This window comes from Oryza sativa, chromosome 10, assembly GCF_034140825.1.
Source record: "Oryza sativa Japonica Group chromosome 10, ASM3414082v1".
Lineage (NCBI taxonomy): Eukaryota > Viridiplantae > Streptophyta > Magnoliopsida > Poales > Poaceae > Oryza > Oryza sativa.
Genome location: NC_089044.1, coordinates 15,743,811 through 15,769,110, shown reverse-complemented (window position 1 = coordinate 15,769,110; position 25,300 = coordinate 15,743,811). Strand labels below are relative to the sequence as shown.

Sequence of the window (25,300 nt, the reverse complement as noted above, 5' to 3'; positions counted from 1 at the left end):
AAATTTCCACATTAATCGGAGAAAAGAAAAAGTAGAGTCCATATAGGAATAGAATTTAAAAATAACTGAAATTCAGAATTAAAAATAAGGAGTGTTGAAAGAGTAGACTAGAGTCTATACAAATATACAATTTAGAATTAATTAAAATTAGGAATTAAAAATAGGAAAACTAAAAATATAAGTTAGAGTCCATATAGAAATACAATTTAGAAATAACTAAAATTTAAAATTACAAAAAGCAAGATTGGGAGAAGACTCTAGAGTACATATATGAATACAATTTATAAAATAACTGAAATTCGAAATAAAAAATAAATATTATAAAAAAAAGAGTCTGGAGTCTATACAGGAATACAATTTATAAATAACTTAAATTCAAAAATGGAAAAAAAGTCGAAAAAAAGTCTAGCGTCCATATAGGAATACAATTAGAAACAACTGAAATTTATAAATCACTGAAATTCGAAATTAACAAATAAATCACTGAAATTTGAAAAAAAGAGTCTGGAGTCTATATAGGAATACAATTTATAAATCACTAAAATTCGAAATTAACAAATAAGGAATATTGGGAAAAAAAGTCTAGTGTTCAGATAGGAATACAATTAGAAACAACTGAAATTAAAAAAAAGAAATAATGGAAAAATAAGTCTAGAATCAATATAGAAATAAAATTAACCAATAATTGAAATTCAAAATTAAAAAATAAAATATTGAAAGAAGAGTTTAGAGTCCATGTAGAAATACAATTTATAAATAATTAAAATTCAGAGTTAAGAAAAATGAATATTGGAAGAGTATTCCAAAATACATATAGGAACAGAATTTATGAATAAAGGAAATTCAAAATTTAAAAAATAAGGAATATTAAAAGATGATTCTGGAGTCCGTATAGAAATATAATTTATAAATAACTATCATGTATATTCAATACAATAAAAATATCACAATTTATCAGTTCAACCAAGAATTTAAAATTATGTTATCATTTTAATATGTTTTAATAATAAAGTGTGAAAATTTTTAAGCTATTATATGAGAAAAAACAATCTAACGATGCTAGCCGTGCAATCTGAGCGGACCACCATGCTAGTTTAGTTGAAATGAGTGGACGTCTCTTTGATGGACAAACAATCCATCTCCCATATACTCCCTCCGTTCCATAAAAAACCAACCTAGTACTGGATGTGACACATCCTAGTACTACGAATCTTTACATATCTCTGTTCAAATTCATTGTACTAGAATGTGTCACATCTAGTCCTAGATTCATTTTTTTTGGATGGAGGGAGTACGTGGACATTCATATACTCACTCCATCTATTTTTGATAATCATATTTTATCTTGGCAAATAGACCAATGATAAGTAATTTTACTTATCATCCATTTAAACATGCTACTAATTATTCCTCGTAAACAAGCGATTCATTAATATTTACATTTCTCGATGCCCATGTAACCAATCTTGTGTGGAAGAATGGAGAGTCACGAATTAAATCCGAGAAAGTCATTAAGATGATTGGTTGTTGGATTAAAATATATCTATCAAAAATAAAATTTTCAGATTTAGAAATATGCCTATCAAAAGTAGTAGATGGAGGGAGTAATATTCATGGCTAGGGATTCGGATCCTCTGCATCAATGCAGAGGGTCACTGTAGCTACAGTAATATGTGAGGAGAACATTTCTCAATGCACAGAACAATGACGCTACAGGGGTGATTCACTGCACCTTATAGATGGCAACGGGTGCATATTCATCATCGGGTTCTCTTTGACCCATACCCACACTCGCGATGGCTAAATATTTTCACTTAAATACCCACACCTGCCGTGGGTACAAAATCGTCCCCATACCCACACCATGCGGGTAACGGGTACCCAATAGGTACCCATACCCATATAATTGACTTGTAGCATTTATAGTTTCGTACTGTAATTAGTCATATTAGAACTGTAAACCATCAATATTTTCTCTAGCAACAATGCTATTAACATTAGCGTTCAAAGGCAAGTAAAAAATTCTACAACCACATTACATAATAAAGAAATTAAATAGTAATTTCATATAACTAGATTAGAACAATGCTTAAGATGTGAAATGAGTTTTATGCTATGATTTAGTAGTAGTGGGGACTTATATTACTTATAGTCTTAGACTCAATCTACGGGTTTTTTTCACCCACGGGTTGGTGGGTATGGGTGGGTAAAGAATGTACCCAATGGGTAAGAGTTTTCGTTCGTCAATAGACCCATGGATATAAGAGTTAGAACATGATTAGCTTCCAATAGAGTAAAGACCCGTCGGGTATCGGGTCATGGGTCCTCATTGCCATCTCTACTGCACCTACAGGGATGGCAGTACTGTAGCAGCGCCTTATCTTGTCCATCCGTCCTCGATCGGACGGTCCACAGTTCTCCTAATACCGGGCACTATAGCACCTATGCATTTTCTCCTCCACAGCAGAGGATCTGAATTCCATGGGTAGCTAGTTTAACAGAGTATTTGTAATTTTGCGAAATTTACCCATCGTTCTTCAAATCAAAGTCAGCAAGCCTCGCGATTAGCTCCCTCAAGATAGACGGGCACTTGTTGGACAGATACTCGAAGCCACCGGCCGCCTCGACCGCTCTCGGGTTGGCGTCGACGAGGTCCATGCACGCTTTCTTCAGGCTAGAGCAGTGATGCTGCTCAGCCAAAGCCAGCGTGGTCGCGACGGTGTTCACGTCGATCCGCTTGCACAGCTCGTTCTCGCAGATCATCTTCAGCCGCTCCACGTTGTACCGATCCGCCGCGCCGAGGAGGAGCCGAGCCATGGAGGAGGCGTCGTCGTCTTCTTCGTCGAGCTCCGGCGGCGCGTCCGTGTATATGAAGCGGAGCAGAGCCTCGAAGGCCCGCGCGCCGATGCCGTCGTCGACGACGTGCACGAGCCCGCCGCTGCCGGCTTTGGAGGTGGCGGTGGCGCCGAAGAGCTCCGACCTGAACACCGACGACCGGGCGGCGAGCACGCACCGGTGCGCCGCGAACGTCGTCGTCTCGACCTCGCCGCCGCCCACCTGGAGCGTCACATCCGCGCCCTCCATGCTCAGGAGGAGGGCGCCCATCTGGCTTGGCAGATCCGGAGCAGCTGCTGCAGCAGCCGGCGGCACGTCGACGACGACCGCCGGTGCCGGTGCAGCACGACGGGGAACCTTGACGATGGTGATGTCGCACCTGACCGCAAAGCAGTCGCCGTCGAGGACGTGCTCCTCCAGCTCCTTCCTCGTGACCAAGTTGGAGCACGCCCACACCTTGCCGCTCAGCAGCGGCGACGTGACGCCGCGGGTGTGCCCGGGCACCGGCTTCCCGGCGTGGTGGTCGAGCAGGTGGAACCGAGCCGTCATCTGCTCGCGCGCGGCGCCGCCGTATCCAAGGTCGCCGCCGTCGTCGTCGTCGCGGACGAGGCAGATGGCTATGTGGTCGCTGGCGTTGTGCAAGGATCTGCCGTTGGGGTAGTACTCGAGGTACCAAGAATGCGTTCCGACGCGAAAGGTGCACGATCTGGAGCAGTCGCCTTGGGAGAGCATCTCCTTGGTGTGCGAGTAGCCGTCGATCTTGAGGACATGGCACCCGCTCACCACGATCGCCGACGACGACGAGCGCGAAGGGATGCCGTTGTTGCTGGCAGAGGATGTTGATGACGACGACATGGCGGCGGCGATCGATCGAACTAGTGGACGAGGGGCAGTGGCCACTGAGAGTGTTGTGTGTTTTTGGGCTAAGAACGAAGTAGGTCAAACTAGTCCTGTTTGGGAAACTTAAGTAGTGGGACGCAACTACACGGTGCATATATAGTAGCGCGCTAGTCCTAATCCGCGACAAGTTTGTAGCACACGCGGTTGTACGTCAGGATGACAAGCACGATCGAACGGCTGTGAGGCGTGTCGCGTGATACGACTAAAGCGAGAAGCCTCTCGGTTTAGATTTTACGATATATAATAGAGATCTATTAGATCTAAAGCAATACGGCTCTTAATCATTAGAGGGTACATTATATTGAAAAAAAATCGCTGCCATATATATGATGCCGATCGATAGCTTCGATCAGTCTTCAGCGAGCTCAAGTGCTCAGGTGTGAGTGCGTGACTGATGATTCCCCCTATCCTATCCTCCATGCATCCTTTTTCCTATTGTCTCTTTTTTGAAGACCACCACCTTTTCTCCATCTTCAAATTGCCGGAAAAGCTACTTTAGAAAATTAGGATCTAATCATGCCCTACAAATTGATCTGGCTGCATGCATGACTCACCACCTTTTTCCACGTTAGGACAAGTTGGCGAGCTAGCTCTAGCAGCAGCTACGCTACGGGGGGTTCGCATCTTCGTGATAGATCCCTCTCTAGGAAAAGTCCATCGTGGTGAGCGCGACCCTCCACGCTTGTTTCTTTCCAACACATGTGATCATTAATAATATGATATATTGTCACCAATTATTTTTCGTGGTAATACTTTCGTGGCAATAGCTAATTTTTCTTGTAGTGTTACTCTACTTTATATCGATTTTAATTTGACGTGGGTATCTAAGTTTATATTGAGGGAGGTGTACACATGGTGAAAATAGATGAGATATAACTTAAAAAATTTCTTGATCGGGTTCCTGGGTATAGGGTGGGCAAAATAAGACCGAACCGTAGAACCGAACCGAAAAGACCGAGACCGAGAAATTCGGTTAGTAGATCGGTCTCAGCCATCAAAAGACCGGTTTTTTTTTCGGGTAATTCAGTTATAGTCTTCGGTTAACCGAATTAACCAAAAAACCGAATTGTGGCCCAACAGGCTTAGGAGGCCAAATAAGCACAGTAAATACAACAAACCCTAGCCACCCCTTAAGCCCCTCACGCATCCACTCCGACTCCATCCCCTACCAGCGCCGCGCCGACATGCATCCGCCTCCGAGTCCATCGCGTCGGGCCGCCGGCGCCGCCTCCATCGCGCCGCCGTCTCCGCCCTCTGCCTTCAGCGCCGGCCTTCGCCTCCGCCTCGGCGCTGCCTCCATCGCGCCGCCGCCTCCGCTCCCCGCGGCTCCATCTCCAGCGCTGGCGCAGCCTCCGCCCTCCGCGGCTCCACCTCCTCCAGCGTCGGCCTCCGCCTCCGCCTCGGCGCCGTCTCCGCCTCCGCATCCAGCGCCGGCGCCGCCTGCGCCTCGGCGTCGCCTCCGACTCCACTCTCCAGCCAGCCCACCTCCGCTTCGGCGCATACATCCCGCCGGCCGCATCCCGCATCGTCTCCATCGGGAGGCAGTGAGCCAGTGAAAATTTTTTTTCATTTCAAAATCTCCTGAAATTTTGGTCAGACCGAGACCGAATTTACCGGTTCTAAATTTTTTTTGATGAAATTCGGTCCTGAGTTTCCAAAGACCGAACTACCCGAAAAACCGAAGACTAAGACCAAATTTTTCGGCCTGACCGAACGCCCACCCCTACCTGGGCACCCCCTCGATGCCCTAGCTCCACCCTTGGCCTCAGCGGCACATGCCGTTACCAATTCAATTAAATTTATAAAAATATTTTAACTACTTTTTTTATTTTAAACTTTGCATGTATTTTTTTTACCAATTCAACGTCTAGCTATTTTAATTGGATATATGGTATTCGAATTTATCATATCGCTATATACTTCAATTTCAATTTTATATTCTCAAATTTCTAGAACCCGTATATATATATATACGACCTAATATGTGTAGTGTAAGAGATGAAAAATATCAAAGTATATTTATATTGGGAAAGAATTGAAAATTGTAGCGCTGCCATATGAGATGCTGATAAGGCTTCAAGCTGAAGTCTTCATCGAGCTCAAGGCTGGTGAGTGTGTGGGACTCACCATATTGATTATCTTTTTCCTTATCTTTTCGACGCCACTGTATATTCTCCAATCTAAAAATGTCGGGAAAGCTATACTTTAGAAAAAGAAAAATTAATCCGGCTTTCCGACTGTGCCTGTGTCACCACGCTCCTTTCCGCGTCACGACTACGGGGCCGGGCCGGGACCGCATCTTCGCGCCCCCTACCTTACGCTCGACAGGCCGCGCTCCTCAACGGCTGTTATAGTTGGCCATATGGGCCACCCGGCAAAAATTTTTCGGGCCAGCACGGCACACGCTGGGCCGTGCCGTGCCGTGCCGGCCCACGTGCTCTACCTGTGGCTCAGGCACAGCCAAATAAGGGTCGGGCTATGCCGAGCCAACCCGAAGGCATAGACAACCCATCGTGCTTTATTTGAAGTAAGTTTATTTTCCTTCCCTCTTCTTTGGGTTGTGATATATATATATAGTTAAAATAAGTCTATTTTAAGTCCCTGCTCTTTGAGCCATGCCATATAATACATCTATTTGTCCTCCCTATTCTTAGTGCGCTGTCTTACATATGGTTGAAAATAAGTCTATTTCACCTCCCTAAAGTTCGTGTCGTGCCGAGCCGGCTCACCGTGCCGAGGCATAGGCCCAGGCACGGCCCAACAGCCGGGTCGTGCCGGCACGGGCCCGACAAAGATCAGGCCGTGCCGTGCCTGGCCCGAGCCAAAATCCCATGCCTTGGGTCAGGCTGTCTGGCCTTGGGACTTATGGACAACTTTAACGGCTGTGTCATCAATCTCCGAATTTTTTATTTATTTTTAAAAGATTTATATAAATAAATTCAGTTTTACATAAATATACCTTCACCCGCCCTATCGTACGACAAGGCTTATAAATCAGCCTACGGTAGAGCAATCTATGTGAAGTGGTGGTGGCACCATTTAGGAGGTGCGCCGTGATAATTTTGCAGGCGACCGAACAATTTATCCTTGAGAGGGGCTGCTTGCAAAATTGCCACGGCGTGCCCCACACAGACCAAACTTTATGCTGTGGAGATTTTGCAGGCGGCCCCTCTCAGCAATGAACCTAGAGTAGGCTTTGAGGTAGTATTCACGTAGCGTGCATGCATGTATATCCCATACACACCAAACTTTGCGCTGTGTAGTATTACACACTACGTACGTCACCACTCCCTCAAAGTTATTTCTTGCGAATCTTCCAATGAACTAGGAAGAAATAGCCCCACCATCGGCGAAAGATGGGAGACGGGTAAGGTTCAGGTCCCCTCTATCCCCCAGTTGTCCTAGTACCTAGTTGAGTTAATCTCGTAGTTGAATTAGTGTTGTAGTTGGGTTTGACCCGTTCTTCTTCTTCCCTACTCGAGCACTCCCTTCGTCCCAAAAGAATCAAATCTAGGATGTGTCACATCCAGTCCTAGATTCATTTTTTTCTCGGAGAGAGGGAGTTAGTCTCATGGAAAATATGGTGTTTCTAGCTTCAGATTTGGTCCCATGTAGATGGCTCACATAGGGGGACAGGTCTCTCTAATAGAGAGGCGGAGCTATAGATGGTGCTCAAAGCGACTCTAGCATGGACCAGTCGTTGTATGGAAGATGAATCATGCAATGATGGAAGAGGGGGGAAGCATCAGTTATGGGGGATCTGGATTGCATCGTGCCTTCGTGTCCCACTCAACCATCAGATCTGCTCCGCAATCAGCCTTTCCGACACTCTCTTCCTCCATGTCATCCTTAGATTTCACTACTAGAAAAAATATTTCTGCAGGCAGCCATAACCTAAAGTCCTGCGAAAATCAATGATTTTTGCAGGCGGATCCCTTGTCCGCCTAAGAAAATCACTTTCGCATGCGACCTCTCTATCTTCGCAGGCGCTAAATTCACTCGCCTGCGAAAATACTTTAGGCATAAAAAATAATCCGCCGCCACCAGCCCTACCCACCGCGGCCCTCCCCTCCGGCCGGATCTAGGGTTAGGGTTTTGGGAGGGAGAGGAAGGGGAGGGGAGTTGCGCTGCTGTCGTCGGATCTTGTCACGCCCGGAATTTCTATCCAAAATTCCAAACGCTTACATGTGTGTGAACCCTCGTCCAGGAATCAGCCGAGGCACACAATAACAAATTGATAATAGAGTACAAATATTACTCTAATTAATAAGCGAATAAAATGTCATTACAGAGGTAGATAGTTCCTCTCAATCAATAAAGATCTAAGCAGCGGAAAATAAATAAACGGCGCAGACGGCTCCACTCCACAGGCAGCTTGACCAAGGCTACACCTAATCCTCCACACCATCAGCCTCATTGTAGAACTCTTCCTCTGATGAATGATTGCAAGGTGAGTATATGACATACTCAGCAAGCCACGCAGCAAATATGCAAGTGCACAGGATAACAAAGGATGGCATAATAGGGTTGCATTTGCAAAAGCAGCATTTAGCAAACATTTGAGAATTTGATAAAACAGTTAAGTAATTAAACAATATTAATCCAACGCTATACAACATACCCTGTTGTATAGGCCCAACCATTCTGAACAACCACCCCGGCTGCACAGTTCTATCTCCAAACCAGGAATATACCATTTCAAACCAGGAGCTAATCAAATTATTACCAGTTTAAGCATCTTTTACAATGATGAGAGGTGTGAGACTAATCACGAAAGACATTGTTAGACCCGCCCATAACCGCGGGCACGGCTATTCGAATAGTTTTACTCTGATCAGAGGTGTACCACTGTACCCACAAGACACAACCCCACATCATGTCACCATGTGCCTCAATACCACCACGGTATCTCGGAAAGGAGTTGTGACAATACCCCTCGCATAACACAATCCACTGCAGCGCACCTTCCTGGATCATAATCACCCCCTTATAAACAAGGCATGGACTCCCCAGCGACCCCCGTGGGCTTATCTCCGTCACTTCTCAGTCTGGTGCCCCGCAATGAACCATGCTATACAAAAGATAAAGCCGTTGCCCATGCTGGCTTGTGGTTGGCACGGTTAATGTTTCACAACCGAAACTCGTGAACCGGTCCTTAATTGTCATGAGCACGACCAACAAAACCATGTGCTCACAACCCACCATTACCAGGTTTTAGTTGGCACATTAATTAATTAACTAATCACGATTGACCATCGTGAACTATCATGAAACCATCATGAAATATTAGTGAGTCATTAGTTATCCCGAATGTGTGCTAATGTTTCTAAGCAGGGCTAAGCAATTATATCTAATATCTAGTTGAACCAATATAAATAAAGCTCAACTAGTCAAATTGTAATAACCCAAGGTATCAAGGAATAAGGTAATCAAGTACAAAAGGGCCATAACAAAGAATAGGTCAATTCCACCCAATGACATTCGAAAATAGATGCAATAGTTGAATAGAAACAATAGCTTTAAATAGGATCAACATGCTCAAAGGGTTGTTTGGGATCTGTGTGACTTGCCTTGCTGGCCTTGGAACTCTTCCAACTCTTCTTCTGCGAAAACGGACTCTCCGGAAACGACGGAATCTAAGCAGAAAAGAGCAAAATCACGAAAACAGCACATAAACAAGCATGAACAGTACATGTGGATATTTTTAAAGTGTAAATCTCAATTTTAGAAAAATTTAGAGACTTGAACCAACTAAATCGGAGCTAAGATGAATTAGTTATGAATTTTTAAAGATTAAATCGGATTAAAACACTTATATCGGTTAAAATTGAATTATGACGCAATAATGAATTATTTTTGAAAAGGAAAAGGGAATTATTGCGTCAGCGGCTAGGGTTTGGTGGACCGGGCGCACAGGCGGCGGTTCACACGAACGGACGGCCGAGATCGAACCAATCCAAAACGGACGGCCGAGATCGAACGGTCCACGACCGGCTCACGGCGGACGACCCCGATGACGTCAGCGGTGACGTCACCGACAGCGGCGGCGACTCGGCGGAGCGGACGGCTCGGGCGGCGCACGCTTGCCGGCGAACGGCGGCACCAGGATGCAAACGGAGGGCACCAGCACGTAGAGGACGACGCGGCGAACACACCGGTGACCAAAACGGCGGCGGAAGAACAACGGACGACGACGACGACAAGGAGGAAACGGCGGAAACCTTCGGGTTGTCGACGGCGACGAAGCTCCGGCGATCTCCGGCAACGGCGAAGGGGCGGACGAGAACGGCGACGCGACGGCGACCACGACGACGGTCTTCCCGAGCGACGGTGACGGCTGAAGCGACGACGGCGCACGGCTGGAGCGGCGGCGGCGACGACAAAGCTAGGGCACACGGTGCTAGAGCTCTTCCGGCGACGAGAGGCGAAGGCGAGGGTGGCGGCGGGTAGAGGAGACACCGAGGGTCCTTTTAAAGGGGCTCGGAGGCGGCGGCAAAGGCCCACGACGGCGGCAACGGCGAAGGAAACTCGCGGCTTGAAGGAAAGAGGTCGATCCGAATCGAACTCGATTCCACGAACTTCCAAACCGATTTAGCCGAAGATTCCAAAGGAGAAAAAGGCAGAGGAGATCCCGGAGATTGTTTCCCCTCTTTTGATTCGACCGGAGAAGGAAAGGAACGGCCGGATTTGGAAGGAAACGGCGGCGGCGCGAAACTAGGGTTTCGGCGGCGGCGGCCGAAGGAGGACGAAGGTCCTGACAGGCGGGACCCACCTGTCAGCGACAGCGAGAGGGCGCGCGCGCGGCGGACTGGGCCGAACTGGGCCGAGGAGAGAGAGAGGGGTTTTGGGCCGACTTTCGGCCCAAAGCCAAAAGAGACTTTTTAAAACCTTTTTCAATTTAAATTATTTCTTAAATGCAATTCCATTTATTAAAAATACTTCCTTAGCTCAAATAAATCCCAGAAAAATCTAGGAATTATAGAATTAAGCAAAGTATTTAATGAAATTTTATCTGGGCCCATTTTATATTGGAATTTATTAATTAAAACTAGATCTTCTCTTCAAGACTTTTAAAATTATTTCTAAAAATTCTATTTAAACAACAATTTATAAATTTTAAATTTTCAGGGTGTGACAAACCTACCCCCCTTAAACAGAATCTCGTCCTCGAGATTCGGAAGAACTGGCGAACAGGTGCGGATGAGCTGACTTCAATTCATCTTCTCGTTCCCAAGTTGATTCTTCTTCCGAGTGATTACTCCATTGAACTTTGCAAAAACGGATAACTCGATTCCTGGTTCTTCTCTCATTTGTTTCCAGGATACGGATTGGTTTCTCAACATAAGTCAAATCCTCTTGGACTTCTATCTGCTCAATATTAGCTTCTTCGGTAGGTACCCTTAAACATTTTTTCAATTGTGACACATGGAACACATTATGGACTCCTGCCAAAGATTGAGGTAATTCTATCTGATAAGCAACCTCTCCTCTTCTACTGACAATCTTATAAGGTCCCACAAAACGCGGTGCCAATTTTCCCTTGGTGTGAAAATGATGAACTCCTCGAAGAGGCGTGACACGAAGATACACATAGTCTCCTTCTTCAAAACTCAAATCTCTACGGCGATTGTCGGCATAACTCTTATGTCGAGACTGAGCCACTCGCAATCTTTCTTGAATGACCTTTACCTTTTCTTCTGCTTCCCTTAGGATATCCGTCCCGAAAACCTGACGTTCTCCCGTTTGATCCCACAAAAGCGGAGTGCGGCACTTCCGACCATACAGTGCTTCGTAAGGAGCCATCTGTAAACTAGCTTGATAACTGTTGTTGTATGAAAATTCTGCATAAGGTAGATTCTTATCCCAACTTCCACCGAAATCTAAAGCACAAGCTCTCAACATGTCTTCCAAAATCTGATTCACCCTTTCGGTTTGTCCGTCTATCTGTGGATGATAAGCAGTACTAAAGTTCAGCTTAGAACCCATCTCTTCCTGAAGTTTCTTCCAAAAATTTGAAGTAAACTGACTACCTCGATCAGACACTATCTTCTTAGGGACGCCATGCAAACACACAATCCTTGCCATATACAATTCCGCCAAGCGACTTCCGGAATAGGTTGTCTTTACCGGAATAAAATGAGCTACTTTGGTAAGTCTGTCGACTATCACCCAAATAGAGTCATGGCCTGATGACGTTCTGGGTAAACCAGTAATAAAATCCATACCTATTTCTTCCCATTTCCATTCAGGAATCTTCAAAGGCTGCAACAAACCGGCGGGTTTCTGATGTTCTGCCTTGACTCGCTGACAAACATCACATACTGCTACATATTCCGCGATTTCACGCTTCATACTTGCCCACCAAAATCTTTCCTTGAGATCCTGGTACATCTTAGTACTACCAGGGTGAATGGAGTATAAAGTATCATGAGCTTCTTTCAGAACTGCATCTTTTAGATCTTTGTTGTCGGGGACACAGATTCTCTCACCCAACCATACAGTTCCTTGCTCATCCTCCAAGAAACCAATAGCTTTTCCTCTTCTCATATTCTTCTTGATCTCTTGAATATCAGGATCATTAATTTGGGCTTCTCTAACTTGATCAATTAGAGTGGGTTTCGCTTCTAAGGCTGCAACGAAACCTCTACCGACAATTCCCAAATTTAATCTTTCAAATTCCTTGCATAATTCCAATGGCAACTGTCGTCCTTCTGTAGCATTGCAATAGCCTTTTCTGCTAAGAGCGTCTGCTACAACATTAGCCTTTCCCGGATGATAATGAATTCCCATGTCATAATCCTTAATTAATTCCAACCATCTCCGTTGTCTCATGTTCAGATCCGGCTGAGTAAAGATATACTTTAAACTCTTGTGATCGGTGTACACTTCTGTACGAGTACCGAAAAGATAATGACGCCAAATCTTCAATGCATGAACGACTGCAGCTAACTCAATATCATGAGTAGGGTAAGAAAGCTCATCATTAAGTCCTCCCAAAAACTTCTCCTGGCGCTCTTCATCATTGCGCACATCTTCCGGAGCATAACGAGCAAGACGATTGAACTCGTGCAGATACTCCGTAATAGAGCGAGATCCCTGGGTAAGCGACCTGAACTCCTTCTTCTTGAGAGACACTACTCCTGATGGTATATGCGTCTTCCGGAAAGCAGCGGTGAATTCAAGCCAAGTGATAGGTTCATCAGTAGTCCTGTTAAGGCGGAAGTGATCCCACCATTCAGAGGCAGGGCCATGCAACTGATGTGATGCAAATGAGACCTTCTCCTGATCAGTACACTGAAGTAAATCCAACTTCTTCTCTATGGCATGCAGCCAATCACTAGCTTCAACAGGATTAGTGGTACTAGAGAAAACAGGCGGCCTCACACGAAGAAATTCTGCTAACTTGTTCTGTGGAGGTGCATGATTATTTCCTTGGTTTTGCTGATTCTGAAATTGCTGCATCATCATGTTCATAAGCTGTGTCTGTTGAGCAAGAACTTGAGCAAGAGTGGGATTCTCTCCATTGTTGTTGTTATTGGGGTTGTTGGGACCATTCCCATTGCTGCGAGTGTTCACCATCTGGCATGGGCAGGGCACAAGAAGAGAAACCGGGGAAACTACTTAGGACAGAGAATTACTTTAACTTTTATTGATCTTAACTGAGTTTCATTATTACAAACTAAAGACTCTCACACCACTAAACTCACCAACTTCCTAACACTCAAAAGCAAACAAACGCATGCACTTACATCCCACCACTGATGTAAATCACATGCGAGCCACACACAAGCAAACTTTAAGCAAGCAAACTAACACAACGATCTAAGACAACGACTTAACAAGTCACTCTAGTGCTTCCAAGCATCGGAGGTCGATTGAAGGCTCGTCTTTATCATCCTGAGTTGCTACCCACTCAATCTTGGAATTGTTGCGCTTGGATTCTTCTTCTTCATCACTACTTATGATGATGACCGGAGGATCCGCTTGTGCTGGGGCAACTTCTTTCTCCACCACACGAACCTTTGGCGCCAGTTGATAGCGAGGGACAAATAGAGCTCTCTTCCTTGCGGTAAGACGAATCCTGGCCTTCTGCGGCGGTGCTTCTCCCTTCAATGCGGCTAATTCCTTCTCCAAACGATCCACCTTGTCTTCTAACTTGCAAATCTTACCACGATTCCGGTCTTCACGATCTTGAGCGGCTAACACAGTCTCCGCACGACTTTCATCCATAGCCCACAACATCTCAACCAAATGCTTCGTGGTAGCATCATTCTCAATTCCTTCAGTCTCAAGGTAACTGCCACGGTCACTTCCCTGGGGTTGGCGAGGATGGTAGCGATACTCAGTGTCGGCCAATTGATCACTGTAGCGATCACGGAGCTCTCCTATGGCGATCCTTGCCACCTCCTGACATGCATGGATGTAGTTTCTTCCTCCAGCTTCAAACATCACTGAGGGGATATCTTCACTATTACTGTTCAAGGTGACTTTGACTCGGCACTTCTCTTCATGACGATCATGAGGAATCTGGGCATAAAAAGGGGCAGTCCCAAATCCAATGACAAAGGACATCGTATGCAACTCCTGGACAAAACCCTCAACACCAAACAAGTACTCAGGCTTGTAGCGCGGCATCTAAAGACAAGTGAAAGGAGGGAGTTAAGACCTTTATCCAATTAATAGCACAAGTTTTTGGATTAATTTGAATAAAGTTAGAAAATCAGAGTAAAAAGGTAAGTAAATAAAGTAAACCAAGCTTTGCGAGATAAGTTAAAACAGTTGGAAACGAGGTCACAAATTTTGTAATTTTGAATAACTGGTTTCAAAAGAAATGAAAGAAAATTATAAAATCAACATGCTAAATTTATTTTATTGCAGCAAGATTAAATAAAACAGTATTGTAAAACTTTTGCTGGTAAATGAGCCATTAGTACAGTAATAGATGTACAGTACTAATAACACTGGAATAAATTTTTAATGAGAACCATTAAAAGAGATTATGAAGTGCATGTGCCATTAGTTTGGTTTAATTAAAAGAGAAAGGGAGGAGAACAGTTCTACTTTTCCAATATTTTTAGAGGGCTTCTATGGATAACCATTTGGCATAACCTAGGGTCAAAGAGGCTTTGATACCAACTTGTCACGCCCGGAATTTCTATCCAAAATTCCAAACGCTTACATGTGTGTGAACCCTCGTCCAGGAATCAGCCGAGGCACACAATAACAAATTGATAATAGAGTACAAATATTACTCTAATTAATAAGCGAATAAAATGTCATTACAGAGGTAGATAGTTCCTCTCAATCAATAAAGATCTAAGCAGCGGAAAATAAATAAACGGCGCAGACGGCTCCACTCCACAGGCAGCTTGACCAAGGCTACACCTAATCCTCCACACCATCAGCCTCATTGTAGAACTCTTCCTCTGATGAATGATTGCAAGGTGAGTATATGACATACTCAGCAAGCCACGCAGCAAATATGCAAGTGCACAGGATAACAAAGGATGGCATAATAGGGTTGCATTTGCAAAAGCAGCATTTAGCAAACATTTGAGAATTTGATAAAACAGTTAAGTAATTAAACAATATTAATCCAACGCTATACAACATACCCTGTTGTATAGGCCCAACCATTCTGAACAACCACCCTGGCTGCACAGTTCTATCTCCAAACCAGGAATATACCATTCCAAACCAGGAGCTAATCAAATTATTACCAGTTTAAGCATCTTTTACAATGATGAGAGGTGTGAGACTAATCACGAAAGACATTGTTAGACCCGCCCATAACCGCGGGCACGGCTATTCGAATAGTTTTACTCTGATCAGAGGTGTACCACTGTACCCACAAGACACAACCCCACATCATGTCACCATGTGCCTCAATACCACCACGGTATCTCGGAAAGGAGTTGTGACAATACCCCTCGCATAACACAATCCACTGCAGCGCACCTTCCTGGATCATAATCACCCCCTTATAAACAAGGCATGGACTCCCCAGCGACCCCCATGGGCTTATCTCCGCCACTTCTCAGTCTGGTGCCCCGCAATGAACCATGCTATACAAAAGATAAAGCCGTTGCCCATGCTGGCTTGTGGTTGGCACGGTTAATGTTTCACAACCGAAACTCGTGAACCGGTCCTTAATTGTCATGAGCACGACCAACAAAACCATGTGCTCACAACCCACCATTACCAGGTTTTAGTTGGCACATTAATTAATTAACTAATCACGATTGACCATCGTGAACTATCATGAAACCATCATGAAATATTAGTGAGTCATTAGTTATCCCGAATGTGTGCTAATGTTTCTAAGCAGGGCTAAGCAATTATATCTAATATCTAGTTGAACCAATATAAATAAAGCTCAACTAGTCAAATTGTAATAACCCAAGGTATCAAGGAATAAGGTAATCAAGTACAAAAGGGCCATAACAAAGAATAGGTCAATTCCACCCAATGACATTCGAAAATAGATGCAATAGTTGAATAGAAACAATAGCTTTAAATAGGATCAACATGCTCAAAGGGTTGTTTGGGATCTGTGTGACTTGCCTTGCTGGCCTTGGAACTCTTCCAACTCTTCTTCTGCGAAAACGGACTCTCCGGAAACGACGGAATCTAAGCAGAAAAGAGCAAAATCACCAAAACAGCACATAAACAAGCATGAACAGTACATATGGATATTTTTAAAGTGTAAATCTCAATTTTAGAAAAATTTAGAGACTTGAACCAACTAAATCGGAGCTAAGATGAATTAGTTATGAATTTTTAAAGATTAAATCAGATTAAAACACTTATATCGGTTAAATTTGAATTATGACGCAATAATGAATTATTTTTGAAAAGGAAAAGGGAATTATTGCGTCAGCGGCTAGGGTTTGGTGGACCGGGCGCACGGGCGGCGGTTCACACGAACGGACGGCCGAGATCGAACCAATCCAAAACGGACGGCCGAGATCGAACGGTCCACGACCGGCTCACGGCGGACGACCCCGATGACGTCAGCGGTGACGTCACCGACAGCGGCGGCGGCTCGGCGGAGCGGACGGCTCGGGCGGTGCACGCTTGCCGGCGAACGGCGGCACCAGGACACAAACGGAGGGCACCAGCACGTAGAGGACGACGCGGCGAACACACCGGTGACCAAAACGGCGGCGGAAGAACAACGGACGACGACGACGACGAGGAGGAAACGGCGGAAACCTTCGGGTTGTCGACGGCGACGAAGCTCCGGCGATCTCCGGCAACGGCGAAGAGGCGGACGAGAACGGCGACGCGACGGCGACCATGACGACGGTCTTCCCGAGCGACGGTGACGGCTGAAGCGACGACGGCGCACGGCTGGAGCGGCGGCGGCGACGGCAAAGCTAGGGCACACGGCGCTAGAGCTCTTCCGGCGACGAGAGGCGAAGGCGAGGGTGGCGGCGGGTAGAGGAGACACCGAGGGTCCTTTTAAAGGGGCTCGGAGGCGGCGGCAAAGGCCCACGACGGCGGCAACGGCGAAGGAAACTCGCGGCTTGAAGGAAAGAGGTCGATCCGAATCGAACTCGATTCCACGAACTTCCAAACCGATTTAGCCGAAGATTCCAAAGGAGAAAAAGGCAGAGGAGATCCCGGAGATTGTTTCCCCTCTTTTGATTCGACCGGAGAAGGAAAGGAACGGCCGGATTTGGAAGGAAACGGCGGCGGCGCGAAACTAGGGTTTCGGCGGCGGCGGCCGAAGGAGGACGAAGGTCCTGACAGGCGGGACCCACCTGTCAGCGACAGCGAGAGGGCGCGCGCGCGGCGGACTGGGCCGAACTGGGCCGAGGAGAGAGAGAGGGGTTTTGGGCCGACTTTCGGCCCAAAGCCAAAAGAGACTTTTTAAAACCTTTTTCAATTTAAATTATTTCTTAAATGCAATTCCATTTATTAAAAATACTTCCTTAGCTTAAATCGTGGGGAGGGGAGGGGAGGGAAGGGTCACCGTCGACCGGATCTAGGAGGTGGGAGCGCCACCACCGCCCTCCCCACGACGTAGCCGGATTCAGAAGGGAAGGGGAGGAGAGTGCCGCCGCCGCCACCTTTGACCTCCCACCTCCGCCGCTGCATGCAGCCGCCATCGCCACCCTCCCCACGACACAGTTGGATCCGGGAGGGTAGGGGATGGAAGGGCCGCCGTCGGCCAGATCTGGAAGGTGGGAGCATCGCCTCCGCCCTCACCACGACGTAGCTCCGCCGCCACCGCACGGTCACGCCCCACGGCCGTCCGCCCCGTGCCATGTCTGAGGAGAGAGAGGGAGGGAAGAGGAGGAGTAGAGGAGAAAGTGGGGGAGGAGGAGGGGGATGAGGAGAAAGTTGGGGAGGCCAGATCTCGGAGGCTGAAAATCCTATGGCCGGACCCATTTTTAAACTGCGAACTGATTTTCGCAGGCGGAGCTCCTAAGGCTCCGTCTGCAAAAATCGATTTTCACAAGCGTAGCCTTATAAGGTCCGCCTACAAAAAATATATATCTTCGCAGGTGGACAACTTAAGTCGTTCGCCTGCGAAGATGTATTTGGATGGTCACCGTATCCCCATCCATAACAATGCAGGCGGTGTTTTGGGTATAAAATTTTAGTCCGCCTGCATAGTAAAATGGGTGTCGTTTGTGAAAATAGGTTTTCTAGTAGTGTTCGTAGCAGCCGGCGAGAACGGGTCACACGAGGCCATTGTGCCTTAGCATCCGGTGGTTTGGAGAGTGTAGCAAGCCTCCATGGGTTTCCCATCCATAACAATGCAGGCGGTGTTTTGGGTATAAAATTTTAGTCCGCCTGCATAGTAAAATGGGTGTCGTTTGTGAAAATAGGTTTTCTAGTAGTGTTCGTAGCAGCCGGCGAGAACGGGTCACACGAGGCCATTGTGCCTTAGCATCTGGTGGTTTGGAGAGTGTAGCAAGCGTCCATGGGTTTACCTATTGTAACGTCCCGCCTTCCCCCAGGCCAGGCCCGCTTACATATGATAGCTTTCATAGGTCATAGACTACCCTCACAGACCAACATATGTCTTTTCTGCACACTTTGTCCTCACTCGTGTGCACCCGGGAAGAATTTCCTGTCTTTTCTGCACACTTTGTCCTCACTCGTGTGCACCCGGGAAGAATTTCCCCAAATTGCTCCAGGCCAAGCACGCTTAACCCTGGAGTTCTTTGGAGATTGGCTTCCGGAAAAGAAGTTGCAACTTGTTGATATGAGTATTCTATTAATCCTATTAAGCCCTAGGCTGGGATGTTACACCCTCACCCCCTTAAGAGAGATCGACGCCCCCGTCGATCAACCCTAGGCCAGGAACGTCCTCTCTTGGCCACGTCCATGTGTCCAGTGCCAGCACATGTGCCATGCTGTGTAACCACTCCCGGTCTACACCAGCCATGCGCATCATGCCTGCGCAACTGCGACACACGCGCCCGTGAAACCGCGAGAGTCGGCTCTGATACCATTTCCGTGAAACCGCGAGAGTCGGCTCTGATACCATTTTGTAACGTCCCGCCTTCCCCCAGGCCGGGCCCGCTTACATATGATAGCTTTCATAGGTCATAGACTGCCCTCACAGACCAACACATGTCTTTTCTGCACAATTTGTGCACACGAGACAATTTGTCCTCACTCGTGTGCACGTGTGCACCCGGGAAGAATTTCCCGGTCGGTCACCCATCCCAAATTGCTCCAGGCCAAGCACGCTTAACCCTGGAGTTCTTTGGAGATTGGCTTCCGGAAAAGAAGTTGCAACTTGTTGATATGAGTATTCTATTAATCCTATTAAGCCCTACGCTGGGATGTTACACCAGCTATGTGGACCCCGTTTTTATAACAGGAATCAATCGTGTAAACAGTACCATTTCCCTGGATCAAGTAGTTTGGTACACACGGATTCATAGCTGGAATACCAAGTGCACATACACGAGTGTCTAATACGAATTATTACATTATAGGCCCGCAGGCATAGTCTTAATTCATCGGACCGAGCGGTCCGGAATACATCCAAAAGCAGAAATAGATAAGGCAGCGGAATTCAGGCAGCGGCATGCCATTGTCACAGGCAACGACCGTACTAAGACCTACTGGACGCCTTCGTCTTCATCTCCCTCCTGATAGTAGGCATAGGGATCCTCCGAGGCTTCATCTTCCGCGTCTGATAAATTTTATATTTGCAAGGATGAGTACCAGCCGTACTCGGCAAGCCACCACAGCAATGATGCACATGACAGAGGAATTCAAAGGATGGCTATGGTTCTTTTGCGCAAAGCAAATTTTGTAATTCTTTTCACAAGCCTAAGACCTAGCATAGATTGATCAAGTTTTAATACCAGTGTTAATAGTAAACAATGACGGTTCTGTCCACCATCCATTGTGATCCCAAGGATAGCTTCCCGCCATTGAATCGTTATGGTTTTCTGAGGACGTCCACATTCCCGCCTCTCAGGAAGTGGCTCCATCAGCATAAAAATCATCATGCAATATCCCATCCCACACAAGTTAAAGAATTTAGAGTCTAGCCAAGTATAATACATGTCCCGGTGCTCAATAACCGCGAGCACGGCTATTCGAATAGATTTGGTTTACTCACACTGCAGTGGATGTACACTTTACCCGCACTCCGCAACTGCCCAACACATGAGCCTCGTCCCAACACATGAGACGCGTCACGACAAAGCTTTTCGATAACCTCGCATTGGCAGTACCCGCTCCATGAACTTAAATCCTCATGCACTCTAGGCGTCCATGTTTCTAGCAGTGAGAGGAGTTCTGGCGCTCCCGGGAAAGAGAAGTCTCACACACATATTAAATTATGGTTCAAGTTAAGTTCTCTCTCTCACACACTCATGACAGTCCTACCAATGGCGACACCGATGTAGGGCACGCCTCTCGGCCCTACCTCAACGGCTGTCCCATCGTAGCGCACCTGCCTCACTCAGGGGTGAACCATCTATGCAGGGATACTGCCTCCGCTCGGCTATCTAATCCGCTAGGTCTATACCCATTCGAGAAGTACGGTTGTACAGGGGTCGTTTCATGCTTAACTTCATGGCTCGGTCCTTAATTGACCGGGGACGGTACTAGAATTTTCCAGATACCACCCAAATCCTCCGTCCGCCCCAGTCGAAAACAGTTGTTTAATTTTATTTCTCCTTTCACAAATCATGTCATCAACATCTTGGCAATGTGGCGCTCATGTCTTCACATGCCGCATCTCAATTACCTTCCCTAAGGTAATTGCCCAAGCATATATGTAACACCCTGAAAATTCGACCGACAAAACCAAAACTCTAAAAATACGGATTTTCAAAAACTTTTTAAACTAATTGCATCATGCCGATCTTATTCGTCTATTTTATCTGGAGTTGATCTCGAAGATTATTAATCGTGAGTAAAGAATAGTTAATTAGAAATAAACCTTAAAAACAAATTGGTAAAATAAATATAAATTAAAAATAAAGATTAGGTGTGGATAGTAATAAATAAAATATTATCGCGACCATATTTGGATCAATTAAATTTCATTGCGATGGAATAAGAATTAACCCTAATTAAAGCTCAAATAAATTATATAAAAATAAAATATGAGTAATATTAATCTAGGGTGAATTCATTAGTTAAGATAACACGAATATTGAGTAAAATGCATATATGTAAAATTAGGAATTGTGGAATCAAATTTAGATGGAAAATACACTAAAATCGGGATAAATAGGAAAAGTCACTGTTCATTGCGCCTAAGGTGTTCGATGTGGTCCCTAGCCTTCCCCCTCCTCTCCCACCTCTGCCCCTAGCCGCCCCGAGCCCGTCCATCGCGTCGCCGCTGCCGCGCCGCGTCGCCATCGCGTCGCCGTCATCACACGCCGCGCGCCATCGCCGTCGCCATCGTCGCCGTTGGCCTCGCGCCCCGTGCCGCCACCTCGAGCCCCGTGCCGCCGCCTTGCGCCCCGCGCCGCCGCTGCCACGCTGTCGCCGCGCCGCACGCCCGCCTGCCGCCGTGCAACCGTCCCGTCGCCGCGCCGCGCGCCCGTCCCGTCGCGCCGCTGTCCCGCCGCCCCGCGCGCCCTCGCGCCCGTCACCGACCGTCCCGTCGCCGCGCCACGCGCCCGTCGTGTCGCCGCTGCCGCCCCGTCCCGTCGCCTCGCGCCCCGCGCGCCGCCTCGCGCCCCGCGCCCCGCGCGCCGCTCGCCCATCGCGTCGCCGCCTCGCCGTCGCCGTCACACCTAGCCGCGCCGAGCCCCGCGCGCCGCCCCGAGCCCCGCCGCCCCTCCCCTCTCCTTCTCCCCCTCTTCCCTATAAATATTCCCCCTCCCCCATTCTCTCCACTTCATCTCCCCTTCCTCTCCCCTCTCCTCTCTCCACTGCGCCGCCGTTCCCATGCCGCTGCGCCGCCGTTCCCGTGCCGCTGCGCCGCCGTTTTCGTGCCGCTGCGCCGCCGTTCCCGTGCCGCCGCGCTGCCGTTCCCGCGCCGCCGTGCCGTCGCTCCTGTGCCACCGTGCCGCCGCTTCTGTGCCGCCGTACGCCACCGTCGCCACCGCCGTCGTCGCCGCTGCTGCCGTCGGTGAGCCGCCCTCCTTCCCTCTCGCGTCCACCGCCGCCACCGCTCGGGTAGGAGGGAGAGCCGAGAGAGAGAGAGAGCCGAGAGAAAGAGAGAAAGAAGAAAAGAAACCGAGGGAGGGAGAAGCCGAGGAAGAGAGAAAGGAGCCGGGAGGGAGAGAAGAAAGGGAAAAAGAAAGAGAGGAGAGAAAGAAAAGAAAAGGAAAAGAGAGAAGAAAGGGAAAAAGAAAGAGAGGAGAGAAAGAAAAGAAAAGGAAAAGAGAGAAAAAGAGAAAAAGAAAAGGGAAAAGAGAAAAGAAAAGAAAAAGGAAAGGGAGAAAAAGGAAAAGGAAATAAATAGGAAATTAGAGGGAGTTTGGGGAAGTTTAGAAAATTTAAAATAATTAGAATTTAATTATAGATTAATCATAGTCGTAGAATTGCAAAATTTAATATAAATTATGGATTATTCTTGGTAATTTCTATAAGAAATCAATTCGCGGTAGTAATTTAGATGTAATTAATAACTAAACAAATAGATGAATTCTTACAGATTATTATAGATTATTTTTAGGTAATCCCTATAAGTAATCGATTCACGGTAGAAATTCGGATTTAATCGCTAGGAATTTTAGACGTATATTATATTTAATCGTTTAGTCATAGACTAAATTAAATTGTATAATATTTCTAGGATTTCGTCCAATATTTAGCTCGTAATAGAAATTTCTAACCTATTATATACAATGCTCGGGGAGAGTAAATTATTGACAACGAAATAATTATACCCGCAAAGTAGTTTAAATCGAAATTGGGTTTACCGTAGTTTGCAGATTGTAAAGTTAATAAGAAGGAATCGACTTTCGCATTCGACTTTCATTTGGATTTATTTGGATTTTTATTTGAATTCTAACCGAATTCAAATCAATTTTTGCACGTAACTATAGAGCCCGAGGGAGTTGCGGATCCAAGCGAAGGCCAAGACCCGCAAGACTTTGAGCAAGGCAAGTCATCACTATTCCTTGAACATGTTGATCCTAATTGCGAAATTGTTTTGTTTACAAATAAAATTGCATGCAATGATGAACATCCCACTTGTGATTATGTCATGCCTTGATTATTGTTAACCCTTAAATCTTTGTAACCATGTTTACGTATGAGTCCCTAGTCAACTATGACAATTGCTTAGAAACGCTGTTCTAGAATCATGCATACTCATATTTGTCAAATGCTATATGCTTGGGCAATTACCTTAGGGAAGGTAATTGAGATGCGGCATGTGAAGACATGAGCGCCACATTGCCAAGATGTTGATGACATGATTTGTGAAAGGAGAAATAAAATTAAACAACTGTTTTCGACTGGGGCGGACGGAGGATTTGGGTGGTATCTGGAAAAGGCTAGTACCGTCCCCGGTCAATTAAGGACCGAGCCATGAAGTTAAGCATGAAACGACCCCCGTACAACCGTACTTCTCGAATGGGTATAGACCTAGCGGATTAGATAGCCGAGCGGAGGCAGTATCCCTGCATAGATGGTTCACCCTTGAGTGAGGCAGGTGTGCTACGATGGGACAGCCGTTGAGGTAGGGCCGAGAGGCGTGCCCTACATCGGTGTCGCCATTGGTAGGACTGCCATGAGTGTGTAAGAGAGAGAACTTAACTTGAACCATAATTTAATAAGTGTGTGAGACTTCTCTTTCCCGGGAGCGCCAGAACTCCTCTCACTGCTAGAAACATGGACGCCTAGAGTGCATGAGGATTTAAGTTCATGGACCGGGTACTGCCAATGCGAGGTTATCGAAAAGCTTTGCCGTGACGCGTCTCATGTGTTGGGACGAGGCTCATGTGTTGGGCAGTTGCGGAGTGCGGGTAAAGTGTACATCCACTGCAGTGTGAGTAAACCAAAACTATTCGAATAGCCGTGCTCGCGGTTATTGAGCACTGGGACATGTATTATACTTGGCTAGACTCTAAATTCTTTAACTTGTGTGGGATGGGATATTGCATGATGATTTTTATGCTGATGGAGCCACTTCCTGAGAGGTGGGAATGTGGACGTCCTCAGAAAACCATAACGACTCAATGACGGGAAGCTATCCTTGGGATCACAATGGATGGTGGACAGAACCGTCATTGTTTAATATGAACACTGGTATTAAAAACTTGATCAGTCTATGCTAGGTCTTAGGCTTGTGAAAAGAATTACAAAACTTGCTTTGCGCAAAAGAACCATAGCCATCCTTTGAATTTCTCTGTCATGTGCATCATTGCTGTGGTGGCTTGCTGAGTACGGTTGGTACTCACCCTTGCAAATATAAAATTAATCAGAAGCGGGAGATGAAGCCTCGGAGGATCCCTATGCCTACTATCAGGAGGGAGATGAAGACGATGGCGTCCAGTAGGTCTTAGTACGGTCGTTGCCTGTGGCAATGGCATGCCGCTGCCTGAATTTCGCTGCCTTATCTACTTCTGCTTTTGGATGTATTCCGGACCGCTCGGTTCGATGATTTAAGGCTATGCCTGCGGGCCTATGATGTAATAATTCGTATCAGACACTCGTGTATGTGCACTTGGTATTCCAGCTATGAATTCGTGTGTACCAAACTACTTGATCCAGGGAAATGGTACTGTTTACACGATTGATTCCTGTTATAAAAACGGGGGTCCACAATATAGCATTTGACAAATATGAGTATGCATGATTCTAGAACAGCATTTCTAAGCAATTGTCATAGTTGACTAGGGACTCATACGTAAACATGGTTACAAAGATTTAAGGGTTAACAATAATCAAGGCATGGCATAATCACAAGTGGGATGTTCATCATTGCATGCAATTTTATTTGTAAACAAAACAATTTCGCAATTAGGATCAACATGTTCAAGGAATAGTGATGACTTGCCTTGCTCAAAGTCTTGCGGGTCTTGGCCTTTGCTTGGATCCGCAACTCCCTCGGGCTCTATAGTTACGTGCAAAAAAATTGATTTGAATTCGGTTAGAATTCAAATAAAATTCCAAA

The 25,300-nt window shown here is 46.4% G+C and overlaps 1 protein-coding gene across 1 annotated transcript; it reads right to left on the bottom strand.

Moving 5' to 3' along the window:
* Positions 1-2,210: 2,210 nt before the first annotated feature.
* LOC4348669 (BTB/POZ and MATH domain-containing protein 2) lies at positions 2,211-3,995 on the bottom strand. Its single transcript, XM_015757981.3, has one exon. It carries the CDS (start codon positions 3,688-3,690, stop codon positions 2,524-2,526), a length of 1,167 nt encoding a protein of 388 aa, XP_015613467.1. The 5' UTR covers positions 3,691-3,995; the 3' UTR covers positions 2,211-2,523.
* Positions 3,996-25,300: the final 21,305 nt, after the last annotated feature.

Coding starts and splice junctions, on each gene's coding strand:
- LOC4348669 (XM_015757981.3), bottom strand. CDS start 3,690: ATGTCGTCGTCATCAACATCCTCTGCCAGCAACAACGGCATCCCTTCG.